General features: G+C 36.5%; 1 protein-coding gene across 1 annotated transcript; it reads left to right on the top strand.

Moving 5' to 3' along the window:
* Positions 1 to 290: 290 nt before the first annotated feature.
* atp5fa1 (ATP synthase F1 subunit alpha) lies at positions 291 to 13243 on the top strand. Its single transcript, XM_030149961.1, is given in 12 exon segments — positions 291 to 443; positions 3959 to 4034; positions 5135 to 5304; positions 6568 to 6741; positions 7644 to 7810; positions 9031 to 9331; positions 9459 to 9500; positions 9502 to 9684; positions 9771 to 9878; positions 9957 to 10101; positions 12791 to 12941; positions 13024 to 13243. Coding segments are annotated over 12 exon segments (1656 nt in total). The 5' UTR covers positions 291 to 383; the 3' UTR covers positions 13103 to 13243.
* Positions 13244 to 13459: the final 216 nt, after the last annotated feature.

Here is a 13459-nt window from a genome sequence, read left to right as displayed (position 1 = left end):
AAAATTAATGTGATTTTTGGATTCAGCACACCAAAATTATCTAAATCTGCTCAAAAAACTTCAACTATAAATTTGTTGTTGACCAGTATTATTTATTATTATTATTATTATTATTATTATTATTATTATTATTATTATTATTATTATTTATTTTTTTTTTAATTTATTTTTTTTAAAATTCTTCTTATTATTATTTTTTACTTGTTTTGAGTATTTAATTGTGCCAGTTTTATTTAAAAAAAAGAAAAGAAAAGAACAGAACAGAAAAAAAGTCTTACTTGAAGCACTTCCGGGTCACGGTGACCTTTCTCCAAACCGTCAGCCGTGTCCGCCATCCTTCTCTCTCCGCTCCGGGAGCAGGACAGACCCCGTAGGACACCGACATGCTGTCAGTACGCGTCGCAGCGGCCCTTGCCCGCAGTCTACCCCGCCGGGCTGGATTTGTAAGCACCCGCCGACTCTTTTGTGTTAATTTTTGATCAACTTCGCAGAGTTCAGTTGAAGTTTATTGAAATGAAGCACCATGGCGGTGCCGTGCATGCACACGTCTGTGCACCGGAGGACACCGGGCCCTTCACTCTGCTACTTCCACACTCCAGACATTTATTAAACAGACACAAAGCTAGGACTAATATAAAACGCATCAAGTGGCTAACATTAATGGTAGCCCTCTGTTTGTTGTTAATCGAGTGTCAGTGGATGTGACGAAGCTAAAATGTAGCTGTGGCGGATGTAATCTAGTACTGAAGGTCAGCTTTGACTTACACTACTTGGCACGGTTGTTCGCACTGTTCATATATTTTGCAGACGGACTAACATTACGTTCTCATTTAATGATTGTTGCCTGTATGAATGTAAAATTGGTCAAAATACTTTTATTTTTTACTGTTAAGTACCAGTGAGAGTTGGTCTGCAGGCATTGCACCAGACTTAGGATCTGTAACAATGTCATTTAAAAAAAAAAAGTCATACATTTAGTTTATAGTAATAATTTTGTTTCTGTATTTATTTCAAATATGAATGTCAAACAGAGGAAAATGAATAAACAAAACACTTAAACATAAGACATATGATACATATTCGAAAAGGAGTGAGAAGAAGTACAACTTATAAACTCCCACCCCTTCTCCTTATATAATTAATAATAATAATAACCTTCCTAGTCTAAGCATATCTATACTATATACCATAATATGACTGATACTTACTATTAAATAATCTGGTTTCCGGCTGTATATTATTATGAACAAATGTAATATGATTTACATAAACACATAATACAATAACACATATATGTAAATATATATTCAGACTAGGGCTGCACGATTAATTGATTTTAAATTGAAATCGGATTTTTTAATAAGGATGATTTTTTAAAAATGGGAAATCGTCAAATTGATTTCATCTTACTTGCTAAATTTTTCATTCACAAATGTACGTTCTGGAACACAAAACCAAATATTATTTATTTTTTAAAAGATAGATAAATCTGGAAACAAAAAGGCTATAAAACAACCATCAGTATTTGCTTTGATGACATTTTATTGTAGTGTATTCCCCCTGGCAAACTTATGTTATTTTCTTGTTGTATACATTGTTTGTATACTGTACTTCATTCAATATAGATTTAATGAAGAAAAAAAAACTTCTGTGGGTTCATCACGTGGTGCCATCACAGATTTGAGGTCGGAGCAGTGGCTTACATTGCGGGCTGCTCACAAAAACGACATGCTGACTTCTGTTGTCTTTTGTAGTTTGACCCAAAAATCGAAAATCAAAATCGAAAATCGAGTTTTTAGGGGAAACAGTCAGGATTTTATTTTTTGCCAAAATCGTGCGGCCCTAATTCAGACACAGATCTATACACCCACACATATACACATACATATGTACGAGGGCCATTCAATAAGTTCATGGCCTCACCCTGAACAGAACAACACAGACTGATAATTTATATTTTATTTTTCAACAACATCTCCATTTACAGCAATGCACTTGGTCCATCGATGTTCAAGCATCACTATCCCATCACGAAAGAATGTAACATCCTGTATTATAACAACCAGTATTTCTGGGTGAGGCCATAAACTTATTGAACGGCCCTTGTATATATTAGGGATGTAACGATATGAAAATTTCATATCACGGTTATTATGACCAAAATTATCACGGTTATCATTATTACGGTATTATTGAAATTGTGCTCAGAATGTTCAAAAAGTACTTATACACACTGAAATAATTTAACCAAGTTGTATTTAAAAAAAAATAATAATAATAATAATAATAGGAGCAATATACTTTCCGTTGGCAGAAACGTTCAAGTATTCGGTCTGAGTCTTTTTTGACCATTTTTCAGTACCTCTGATTTTGCCTTTATATATGATATAAAAAAAATGTTTACTATACCCATGTTTGGAATCTTTTTTTTCAGCACAACTTCATCTATATCATCTGCCTATTATTTTGTCACTTTAACCTACTATAAAAACATAAAAGGACAGAAAACACAAAAAATACAATCCGATTTGAAAAATGTATGTACTTTATTGCATAAATAACACAAAGATGCTTAACGAACCTTTTCAAAGACTTTAAATATGAATATTGGTTCCATATTTAGATATATAAAATTAAAATTGTAAGAAATTAAAACTATACTCAAATATTTGACATAAAAGCAGATCTTTACATAGGGTTTTTCCCCTAAAAGTGCGGTAATCAAACATGGTTATCATGATAATTTGAATTTAAACGGTAATACTAACTGTCTGCAATTTTACCGCAGTTTATCATTATACCGGTAATCGTTACATCCCTTATATATATATATATATATATATATATATATATATATATATATATATATATATATATATATATATATATATATATATATATATATATGCACATACATACACATACCACATACCTGTACATCTTTATAACACCCAGTGATCCCCAACCCCTCCCTCATCCCTGTACGTCTGAAAAACCATGTCTTTGTACCTCCTTTTAAATTCTTTCATGCTTGGACATTGCTTTAACTCTATATTTGAACAATGGATGTTTTGTTTTTTTTTTTTAATTTATTTGCACATCATAAAACGGCAAGAGAAAATTTAAAAAACAACATTCAAACAAGTAATATCATTGTGAAGGAGAGGTTAGAAGCCCAAAAAAGGCTTATATGAATACCTACCTGGAAATGAGCAATACAAAGGAAAAAAAAAAAAGAAAAAGAATTAAAAATACAATATAACTGAATTAATAAACTAAAGTAAAAATGCAAATCACATTACAAATCATCAAATCAAATGACATACAGCCTTACATTTTTTCTTAAATTACAGTCCTTTTCAGATGCTTTTTAAACGATGATAAAGTAGATGTTGATTGAAGTTCAGGTCGTAGATTATTCCACAGATTGGGTCCATGATATTTCGGAGAATACTGACAGACAGAAGTTCAGCAGTACGGAAGATAACATTTGCTTGAGTGTTGTGTAGGATAATTGTGAATAACAAGAAGAACAGGTTCTTAATATATTTTTCATAATATTATTCATATTATTCTTTTTTGATCCATTTTATATGCCGTTTGCAGACATTTGTTGATGTTACCTGTCACTGATTCCTTAATATTATATGTAACCCATCCTACTCCAGTCCTAAGATCTAAGTTGGTGCTTAGGTCAGGGACAGTGACAGAAGTACTGACATAACATACATGCTTTTGATGGTGGAAGAAACCTTGCAAACAGGCACAACATACATACTTCTCAGAGAAAGACCTTGCCCTGTCCACAATGTGAGGCAACTGAGCTACTGTTCCCTCCACTAGTCCATCAGCACTTTTAGATGATTGAGTGAAATGAGTTTTTTTAAATAAAGTCAATGCTGGACTCATGTCTACTCCCACTTGGATTAAGTACTCTGTGATTTTTGATTATCCACAGGTATCCAAGAATGTTGCTGCAGCATGTGTAGGTGTCAAGAATCTACACACCACTCGCCCATGGCTGCAGAAAACAGGTCAGTGTTTCTGGAAGAACTGTCAGAATTATCAGAGGTTTGTGTTTTTGTATTGTACATTTGTTTGTTATGTGTATAATGCTGGCTGTGGGATAATTTGCCCCTAGAGGATAATAAAGTACCTTGAATCTTCAATCAGAATACTTTATTAATCCCAGAAACTAAACTAAATGAATCTGTAATAATGTTAGTGAAAAGGAATGTGAAATGTAAAATGTTAAAAGCAGTTTAAATTAGTAAATTATTGGACTTTGGAACTGAAATCCGTCAAGTACCTCACACCACATTTTTGGGTGTTGTTCTGGATGAAGGTCTTAATTGGAATAGCCATATCAATTATGTATGCAAAAGATCAATGAAGATGCTTGGTATACTGAGAAAAGTCTGTCCCCGATTCATCACTCTGCTCACTTGACTTTGTATTATAGTTTTCTGTTTCCATATATGAATTACTGCAATATTGTCTGGTCAGGAACTTATCCAACTTATCTCAGCAAACTCTCGATAATCCAGAAGAGATTCCTGAGAACAATCTCACTGTCTAGTAGATACGAACCATCTGCACCAATTTTTAGGAAATATTCAATACTACCCATTCATGAACTCAGTGTTTATCACTCATGTTTATTTGTGCACAAGTTTATCAATAATAAGCAAGATCTTCTGGACACTTTTCATAATTTTTTTTAGTTTTTCATCTGATTTAGATTTATACTCAACTAGACATAGTGACAATCTTCATTTACCCTTCTGTTGAACATCTGGTCATCAATTTAATATTTTATTTAGAGGTCCTAAATTGTGGAACAATCTAGACATGTCTTTAAAGTCTATATTGTCATTTACATCTTTCAAAAACTCACTGAAAAAACATCTCCTGTCCTGACTTTTTCAGTGTTTTCTATATTGTTAATTGTTTAATTATTGTTTTCTTATGTTTGTACATTCTATTTTTTTTTTTATTTTATAATAGATGATGGGAGTGGAACTCTGTACAAGCCCTTTGGGCTTCGTTCCCTCCCTGCACTGTTTTTTTATTGTGCTAAATAAATAAATACAAATACTTTGCTTAATATCTACCTGTTATTCACCTGTTACAGGCACAGCCGAGGTGTCCTCCATTTTGGAAGAGAAGATCATGGGAGCTGACACTGCTGCTGACTTGGAAGAGACTGGCCGTGTGTTGTCCATCGGTGATGGTATTGCCAGAGTGTACGGTCTTAGGAATGTGCAGGCCGAGGAGATGGTGGAATTCTCCTCTGGTCTTAAGGTGAGGAAGATGTTATAAACTTAAACGTATTCTCAATGTTGTGAGCAGTCCTACAATTTTTTTGCCAGCCCCACTGTGTGATGTGCATCTAAAAATACGCGCACATGGACTGAATTTTAGACTTGTCTGCACTGCTGCAGTTGTAAACATACAGCTAGACTAAAGATAAAGCTGTTAAAATGGTTATATTTATGTGAATGGGAAAAAAAAAACATCCATCATTGAGGAAGAGAATGTGGATTGATTTATTTATTTATGTGACAGGGACAATGCAGTCAAACATAGTTGCAGCTGATGTGATGCATATAGAGTTTATATATTTATTGTGCTAATTCTCAACTCCAGTCCCCAGTTGGGCTCTTTTACAGCATTGCAGTACAATGTAAAATATACATCATTTAAAAAAATCGCACCATACAGTTCAGTAATCCAGTGTTGCATTTATATGATATGAGGCATTCATTCACTCACTCTCCCACACAATATACACAATATTTACAGATGAGAACAGTTGTGTTTTGTCTTTAACCAGGTTTTGGTTCTGGTGGTGAACATCTTAAACTCTGAGATGGATTTTATTTCTGATGGCAGCTGTAGCTCAGGAAAAGACGATAACTTGGCATGACAATTTTACAAAGAAAGCTTGAGGCTAATATTTTATATTACATAAATGTATGTGTCAAGTTGATCAGTGTGCCATTTCTTGCTGATTTCTTATTGGTTGTTAGGTAGATGTGTTGTAAGACGAGGACAACGACTGTATCTCTTGCAATCATACAACCCTGTTTCTTTAGACATGACTAAAGATATTGCTGTATTTTGCTTTTTTTTTTTTTTTTTTTTTGGAGGGAGGGTCTGGGATAGAAGACAGTTAATAATACTCAGCTTTAGAAACCATCCATATACAACAATTGATGCAACACAGATAAACACCATCCCTTGATAATTCAAAAATATATACACATTATCAGTTCAGCCTATTTCTAGTGCTCAGCTTTGTTTGATTTGCATACAGAACAGACTTTTTTAAAATGATGAAATCAATTGGCAGCAGGGTGGTGGGTTGTGGATTATTTTATAAAATAAACTCCAAAATATGAAACACACACTGGACTTTTTTAAATTGCAGCCTTTTGTGATTTATACAACTGAAAATTGCAATTCAATTATTGGTGCAGCTCAAATAAATTTCATATTACTCTAACTGTTCAGTGTAAACTATTGAGAAAAGTCCCAGTAATGTTTGCTCTCTTTCACTCTTAGGGTATGTCCCTGAACTTGGAGCCTGACAACGTTGGTGTTGTGGTGTTTGGTAATGATAAGCTCATCAAGGAGGGCGACATTGTGAAGAGAACAGGCGCCATTGTGGATGTACCTGTTGGTGAAGAGCTCCTGGGCCGCGTTGTTGATGCTCTGGGAAATGCCATCGATGGAAAGGTAAAAGCAGAAGAATTAATTTAAAAGCTGTATCTGTCAGTATTTGAAATACAGGATCAAATTGTTACAATATGAAGGTTTTCTTCTGTGCAATTAGGGATGTAACAATATGAAAATTTCATATCACGGTTATTGTGACCAAAATTATCACGATTATTATTATTATTGCAGTATTGTTGAAATTGTGCTCAAAATGTTCAAAAACTACCAATACACACACTGAAATAATTTAACCAAGTTGTATAAAAAAAAAATTAATAAAATAATAGGCACAATGTACCTTCTGTTGCAGAAACAGTCAAGTATTAACCCTCTGTGGTCTGAGCCTATTTTGGCCGTTTTTCAGTACTTTTGATTTTGCCTTTATATACTATATAAACAGATGTTTACTATACCCATGTTTGGTATCTGTTTTTTTCAGCACAACTTCATCCATATCATCTGCCTATTATTTTTTTCACTTTAACCTACTATAAAAACACAAAAGGACAGAAATCTCAAAAAATATATAAAATCCGATTTGAAAAATATATATAATTTATTGCATAAATAACCCAATGATGCTTAACGAACCTTTTCAAAGACTTTAAAAATGAATATTGATTCCAAATATTAGGTATATAAAATAAAATTTGAATAAATTAAAACTATTCTCAAATATTTGACATAAAAGCGTATCTTTACATAGGTTTTTTTTTTTCCCCTAAAAGTGCGATAATCAAACACGGTTATCATGATAATTAGAATTTAAACAGTAATACTAACCGTCTGCAATTTTACCGCGGTTTATCGTTATATCGGTAATCGTTACATCCCTATTTGCAATGTGTTGTTTTTGAAAGAATACTTGATTAACAAAATGGATCAAACGGCTCCTGTTCTGCTGCATTTTTTTCCCTTAGGGCCCCCTTGGCTCCACAATCCGCAGGCGTGTTGGACTGAAAGCCCCTGGTATCATCCCTCGTATCTCTGTCAGAGAGCCCATGCAGACCGGTATCAAAGCCGTGGATAGTCTGGTGCCTATTGGTCGTGGACAGCGTGAGCTCATTATTGGAGACAGACAGACTGGGTAAGAGGATACTGCTCAAAGTCAATGACTGAGCACATCAGCAGTGTTTATTCCTGTTGTCAAAGTGCAGTTATAGGACTAAACTTCATAATAATATAAACACAGCGGCTACCAATTAATAGAGAAATAATAATTGTAGTACAGAGTACAGTAAGTTTACAATCTTTTGCTGTATTCTTACACTGCTGATGACGTTAAAGATATGGTTATTTTTCAAAGATTATAATGAAAGTTCTTTGAGATCAGTCTGAATTTGCAATGTGAGACAGAAGACAGCAAATGTTGACGGTGATGATGCACAAATTACACTCTGGGAACCCACTGATGTGTTAAATCATCCAAACATTCTGTCCAAATCCTAACCAAGTTTCATGCTTGATGTAAAGTCAATGACTGAGTGCATCAGCAGCGTTTATTCCTGTTGTCAAAGTGTAGTTATAGAACTAAACCTCATATCGATGGCCAGAATACAAAACCTCCTATCTGAAAAAATCACTTTTTTCAGGAAACAAAAAGAATGTTTAGTTTTATTATAGTATGGTCTTTGGTAAAGATATCCAAGCATATTCTATTGTTCTCAGACTCTCTTTCTATATTATGTGTTAACAATATCATCCTTGTTCTCACCATTTAATGTGATAACTGTAACTGTAACTGGTCTGAAAGTCAGGAACCATTCAAGAATTTTTTTTTTCACTCTGCAAATTAGAGGTGTCATACTCTGGTCCTTGAGGGCCGGTATCCTGCATGTTTTTAGATATTTCCCTCTTCCATCACACCCGGAAGCCATTACATCATTATCAGGCTTCTGCAGAGCATGATGATGAGCTGATCATTAATTGAACCAGGTGTGCTGGAACAGGGAAATGTCTAAAACAAGCAGGATACCGGCCCTTGAGGACCGGAGTTTGACACCCCTGCTGTAAATGAACCAAACCACGACTCAGTATGATCTGACCCCAGACTCCCTTTTTTTGGTCTGACCAATGACCAACCAGTTGGCTTGCAGCTGCAGATTTTGTTTGGCCTAAACACATTAAAATATGTCTGCATGAAAGCACCACAAACCAGAGGTTAGGCTCCACATTTAAGTTTAGGATGAATTAGTGGGGGGGCATGCCGTTCAAGAGCACCCTATAGCTTCTGTATAAAATCTGGAACCTACCTGACCTTTTTTTTGAAGTATGAAAAACTTTAATATTTCAACTTTTGTGTTCCAGGAAAACTGCCATTGCCATCGACACAATCATCAACCAGAAGCGCTTCAATGATGGAACTGATGAGAAGAAGAAGCTGTACTGTATCTATGTTGCTATTGGCCAGAAGAGATCCACAGTGGCTCAGCTGGTGAAGAGGCTGACCGACGCTGATGCCATGAAATACACCATTGTGGTTTCTGCGACTGCCTCTGATGCTGCTCCTCTGCAGTACCTGGCTCCATACTCTGGCTGCTCCATGGGAGAGTACTTCAGGGACAACGGCAAACACGCTCTTATCATTTATGATGATCTGTCCAAGCAGGTGAGTTTTATTTAAACATGTAGGAAACCAGTAGCTTTAACATGTTTTTGTGAAGGAGAGCAGCAGCCATTGAAGCCCTGGGAGATTAATCCGGGACTGTTTTTTTTTTTTTTGTTTGTTTGTTCAGGCTGTTGCTTACCGTCAGATGTCCCTGTTGCTGCGTCGTCCACCCCGGTCGTGAAGCCTACCCAGGAGACGTCTTCTACTTGCATTCCCGTCTGCTGGAGAGAGCCGCTAAGATGAATGACAACTTTGGTGGTGGCTCCCTCACAGCGCTTCCTGTCATTGAGACGCAGGCCGGTGACGTGTCGGCCTACATTCCAACCAATGTCATCTCTATCACAGACGGACAGGTTTGTGTGGGCGACTGGCTGCCACGTCTTTATTCCAAATAAAAACTCAAAGCAGCCTGTAAACACTGCTTTCTCACTTCACTTAGATCTTCTTGGAGACTGAGCTGTTCTACAAGGGTATTCGCCCAGCCATCAACGTCGGTCTGTCTGTGTCACGTGTCGGATCCGCTGCCCAGACCAGAGCCATGAAGCAGGTTTGTCAACCCTCATCTCCATCTGGGGTAGTCATGATGAAAGTGTCTGACTCTGACTAATGTCTCATGCACTGTTAGGTGGCTGGCACCATGAAGCTGGAGCTGGCTCAGTACCGTGAGGTGGCTGCCTTCGCTCAGTTTGGTTCCGACTTGGATGCAGCCACTCAGCAGCTGCTGAACCGTGGTGTTCGTCTCACTGAGCTCCTCAAACAGGGACAATACTGTGAGTATTCACTAGATCTGAAACCACACGGTGTTTCCCCACAAATACTTTACTTGGACAGGCAGGTGTATTAACCAAACCACAGGGTGTCCACAAAGTCTCTTCACAATTCTAAAGTGTATCACAAAAGCAACTGATGAGAGATTTTAATCAGATGTGCTTTATCAGGGTTCCTGCGGGGGCTTAAAAGTCTTAAGACCTGCCATATCAAATTTAATACCTTCTAAAATACTTTTTTTAAGGTATTAAATTTGATATGGTAGGTCTTAAGTTATGTTGTCATAAAGTTGTTAGCTGTATCGTGTTTTAATGTGTCTGTTAACTCTTTCGGTGCCAGACAGTTAAGGGGCTAATAAGCCTTAAAAGTGCCACAGAATTTGGCCGTTCTTCAGTATTCCGCGTCGTTTTTATAATTGAAGTCTGAATCGTCATCAGAACTCATTTTCTAGCAGATGGGACGGTTTTGACAGATCGCTGTGTTTACGATATTACTACAAAATGGCCATCTAATTTGCATATGATTTCATTCATAAATTCATTCATGAAATTTCCCAAGCAGAAAACGAAACACGAGCTCTTCCTTGGTCAAAAACCGCTCGGTAACATCCGACCGATTGCTACTTAGATTCAAAATGCACCGGACGCAGCCGATTCATTATTGATCGTAATTTGCAAGAAGATTTGAAAGAACGTCATCGAAATGTGAGAAAGAAATGGGGGTGGATGGTTTGTTTGTACACAAATATGGCGTGTTCTCCAAAGCCGATGTGATCGGCCCGTGGCACTTTAAAGGTTGTATTCGTAAAGCCGATTTAATCGGCCCATGGCACTGAAAGAGTTAAATGTTCAAACTGCAAAGTAACAGTCTACTCAGTTCCACCCGTTACAACCTGACAATTTACATTGAAGTTAGGAACCAATTATTGTTAACTTTGCAGCCCCCAGTGAGAAATGATCACACAACATTCAGTTCTGTGTACAGTGTGTATGTAATATTCGATCTCTGCTGATGTAAACAAATACAGTTTCCTAAATTCTAGGAGTCACAAATTTTTGCCAGTATGGCTGTGAAATGGGTGTTAAATTCTGTTCTAAGTAGTCTTAAAAATTCTAAAATTTAACTTGTAGAAACCTGTAGGAACCCTGTTCTGTGTACTCAGTGGTTTCAAAGTTTTTAATCACATTGTGGGATCAAGTGCATTTGAATCATTGGTCCGTTTTTCTTCGAGAGATCAGTTAGTGCAAATGTTGACCTTGACCTTTTGGCTGAATACATGTCACCACAACTGGATGACCTTCAACCAACCAGCATTTTCAGGCAGATGGTGCACCACCACACTGGGTTCTGCATGTTCGTGGGTTCTAAATCAAACATTTCCACACCGGTGGATAAGAAGGGATGGTCCAAATTCCCTGGACACCTCGTTCACAGATATTACACCCCTGGATTTCTTTCTATGGGGTTATGTTAAAGATATTGTGTATCAAACAAAGATACCGGACATCAACGACCTGAAGCTAAAGATCATTGATGTTATTGACACCATTGATGAGGTTATGATACAGACAACATGGAAACAAATCCAGTACCGTCTGGATGTGCTTCATGTAACTAATGGTGTCCATATAGAGGTGAATTAAATGAGGCAAAAAATCTTCAATATCGGCTTTTCATTTTGTAATAATTTCCACAGATTTCTCTCTTCATTTGTTTTTGTAATTTAAGACTTTATGGAGACCCTGTATATTTCAACACTTCTATGTCTGCCAAGTGGATCATGCAGTGGATCCTGTTATGGTTTGGCTTGACCCGCCGTAGTCTCATAATAAACTAAAAATATTACAAGGGGAATGCAGAAAATTCCTTGGATCCTTTTCTACACACCTTTAGATTACAGTGTGTCACTGTCTATTCACACCTTATCTTTAGTAACTCGTGGGCTCAACAGCGACACTTGCTCACAGTGTCTCGAATTTACCAAACCAACATAAAGGTAAATAACACAACTTCACATGAGAAAATGAGTCTGAGGCAAGAACGCTTTATTTGCATCGTAACTCTTCTTATTTCTATTAGTATGATGAACTTGTAAAACCTATCGTATCAAATAAACAGTTGTAACTTCAGAAAACCGTAAATGACATGATTGCCACCTTTACCACCAACTGGGTCAACCAGAAGGACAAAATTAAACGTGTATAAAATACAGTGATGGTGGCAAGTTCTCCTCAGTCTCTAATGGTATTTTAGAACAAATGTTGGTATGAATGCTTCCCTCATGAGGTCTGTTGTGTTTAATGGTTTTGTTAACATCCATAACTTACACTATACATTACACCATAAACTGGGACATCATGACTTTAAAGAGACACTAAAGCATGTTAGACAAACTTGCTGATTTGAGTGAAATAACTGGACAATTTTCATGTTGATAGAGTTTAAGGAATCACTATGAACAACCTAGCAAGAGTAATGTCTATAACCATGATGCAGTTACAACCCACTCCCCCATCCTGCTGCCATAGAAGCAAATATGAATGTAAATGGGGAAATAATAGGCGACTATTCTTTTTCAATAATCACGTAAACTGCTCCCTTTTTTTTTTTGGCAAAAAATGCTTGATTTGTGCATTTCAGCTTTTACATCTAAATAGAAGTTTGATGTCAACTTCTTGATGTTTGTGTCAGCTCCAATGGCTATTGAAGAACAGGTAACTGTCATCTACGCTGGTGTGAGGGGACACCTGGACAAAATGGAGCCCAGCAAGATCACCAAGTTTGAGAAGGCTTTCCTGCAGCACATTCTGAGCCAGCACCAAGACCTGTTGGCAGCTATTAGGTAAGTCTGTGAGCTTGTCTGCTAAAATAATTCTGAATACAAGTATCAGTCAGTGCTAACCATCCTGTCCTGTTCATTTCAGGGCCGATGGCAAAATCTCTGAGGCATCTGATGCCAAGCTCAAGCAAATTGTGTTGAATTTCCTCTCCAGCTTTGAGTAAAGTGATTCTGGTTGTTTTCATTTTTGCTTAGTGCTTTGTCAGTTTGATCTTTCTATGAACAATAAAAGAAAATAATTCAAGTGGCACTTGATCTTTAATGTACAGATATCTCTGTTCAGAGAATAAAATATTCCAACAAGTTGATTTGTTTGGTCTTTGTGTTTGAAGAATCATAGGTTCGTTTTTGGATCCCCTTTCAACTGATTAAGATCTACAGTTCCTTCTAAACATACAGTTTTGTAACACTTAGTTTCAGTCAAATGTCTGCCAAAGTAAAATTTTACCCTTTTTATTTTGAGTAAATGGGTGAGGGGGGGGATCTGTGTCCTTCCTGCTTTTGATAAAAGCCTCACTTCT

Source organism: Sphaeramia orbicularis, chromosome 12 (assembly GCF_902148855.1).
Source record: "Sphaeramia orbicularis chromosome 12, fSphaOr1.1, whole genome shotgun sequence".
In the NCBI taxonomy this organism is placed as follows: Eukaryota; Metazoa; Chordata; class Actinopteri; order Kurtiformes; family Apogonidae; genus Sphaeramia; species Sphaeramia orbicularis.
The sequence above is the reverse complement of the archived record's forward strand: the minus strand, read 5'-3'. Positions and strand labels throughout refer to the sequence as shown.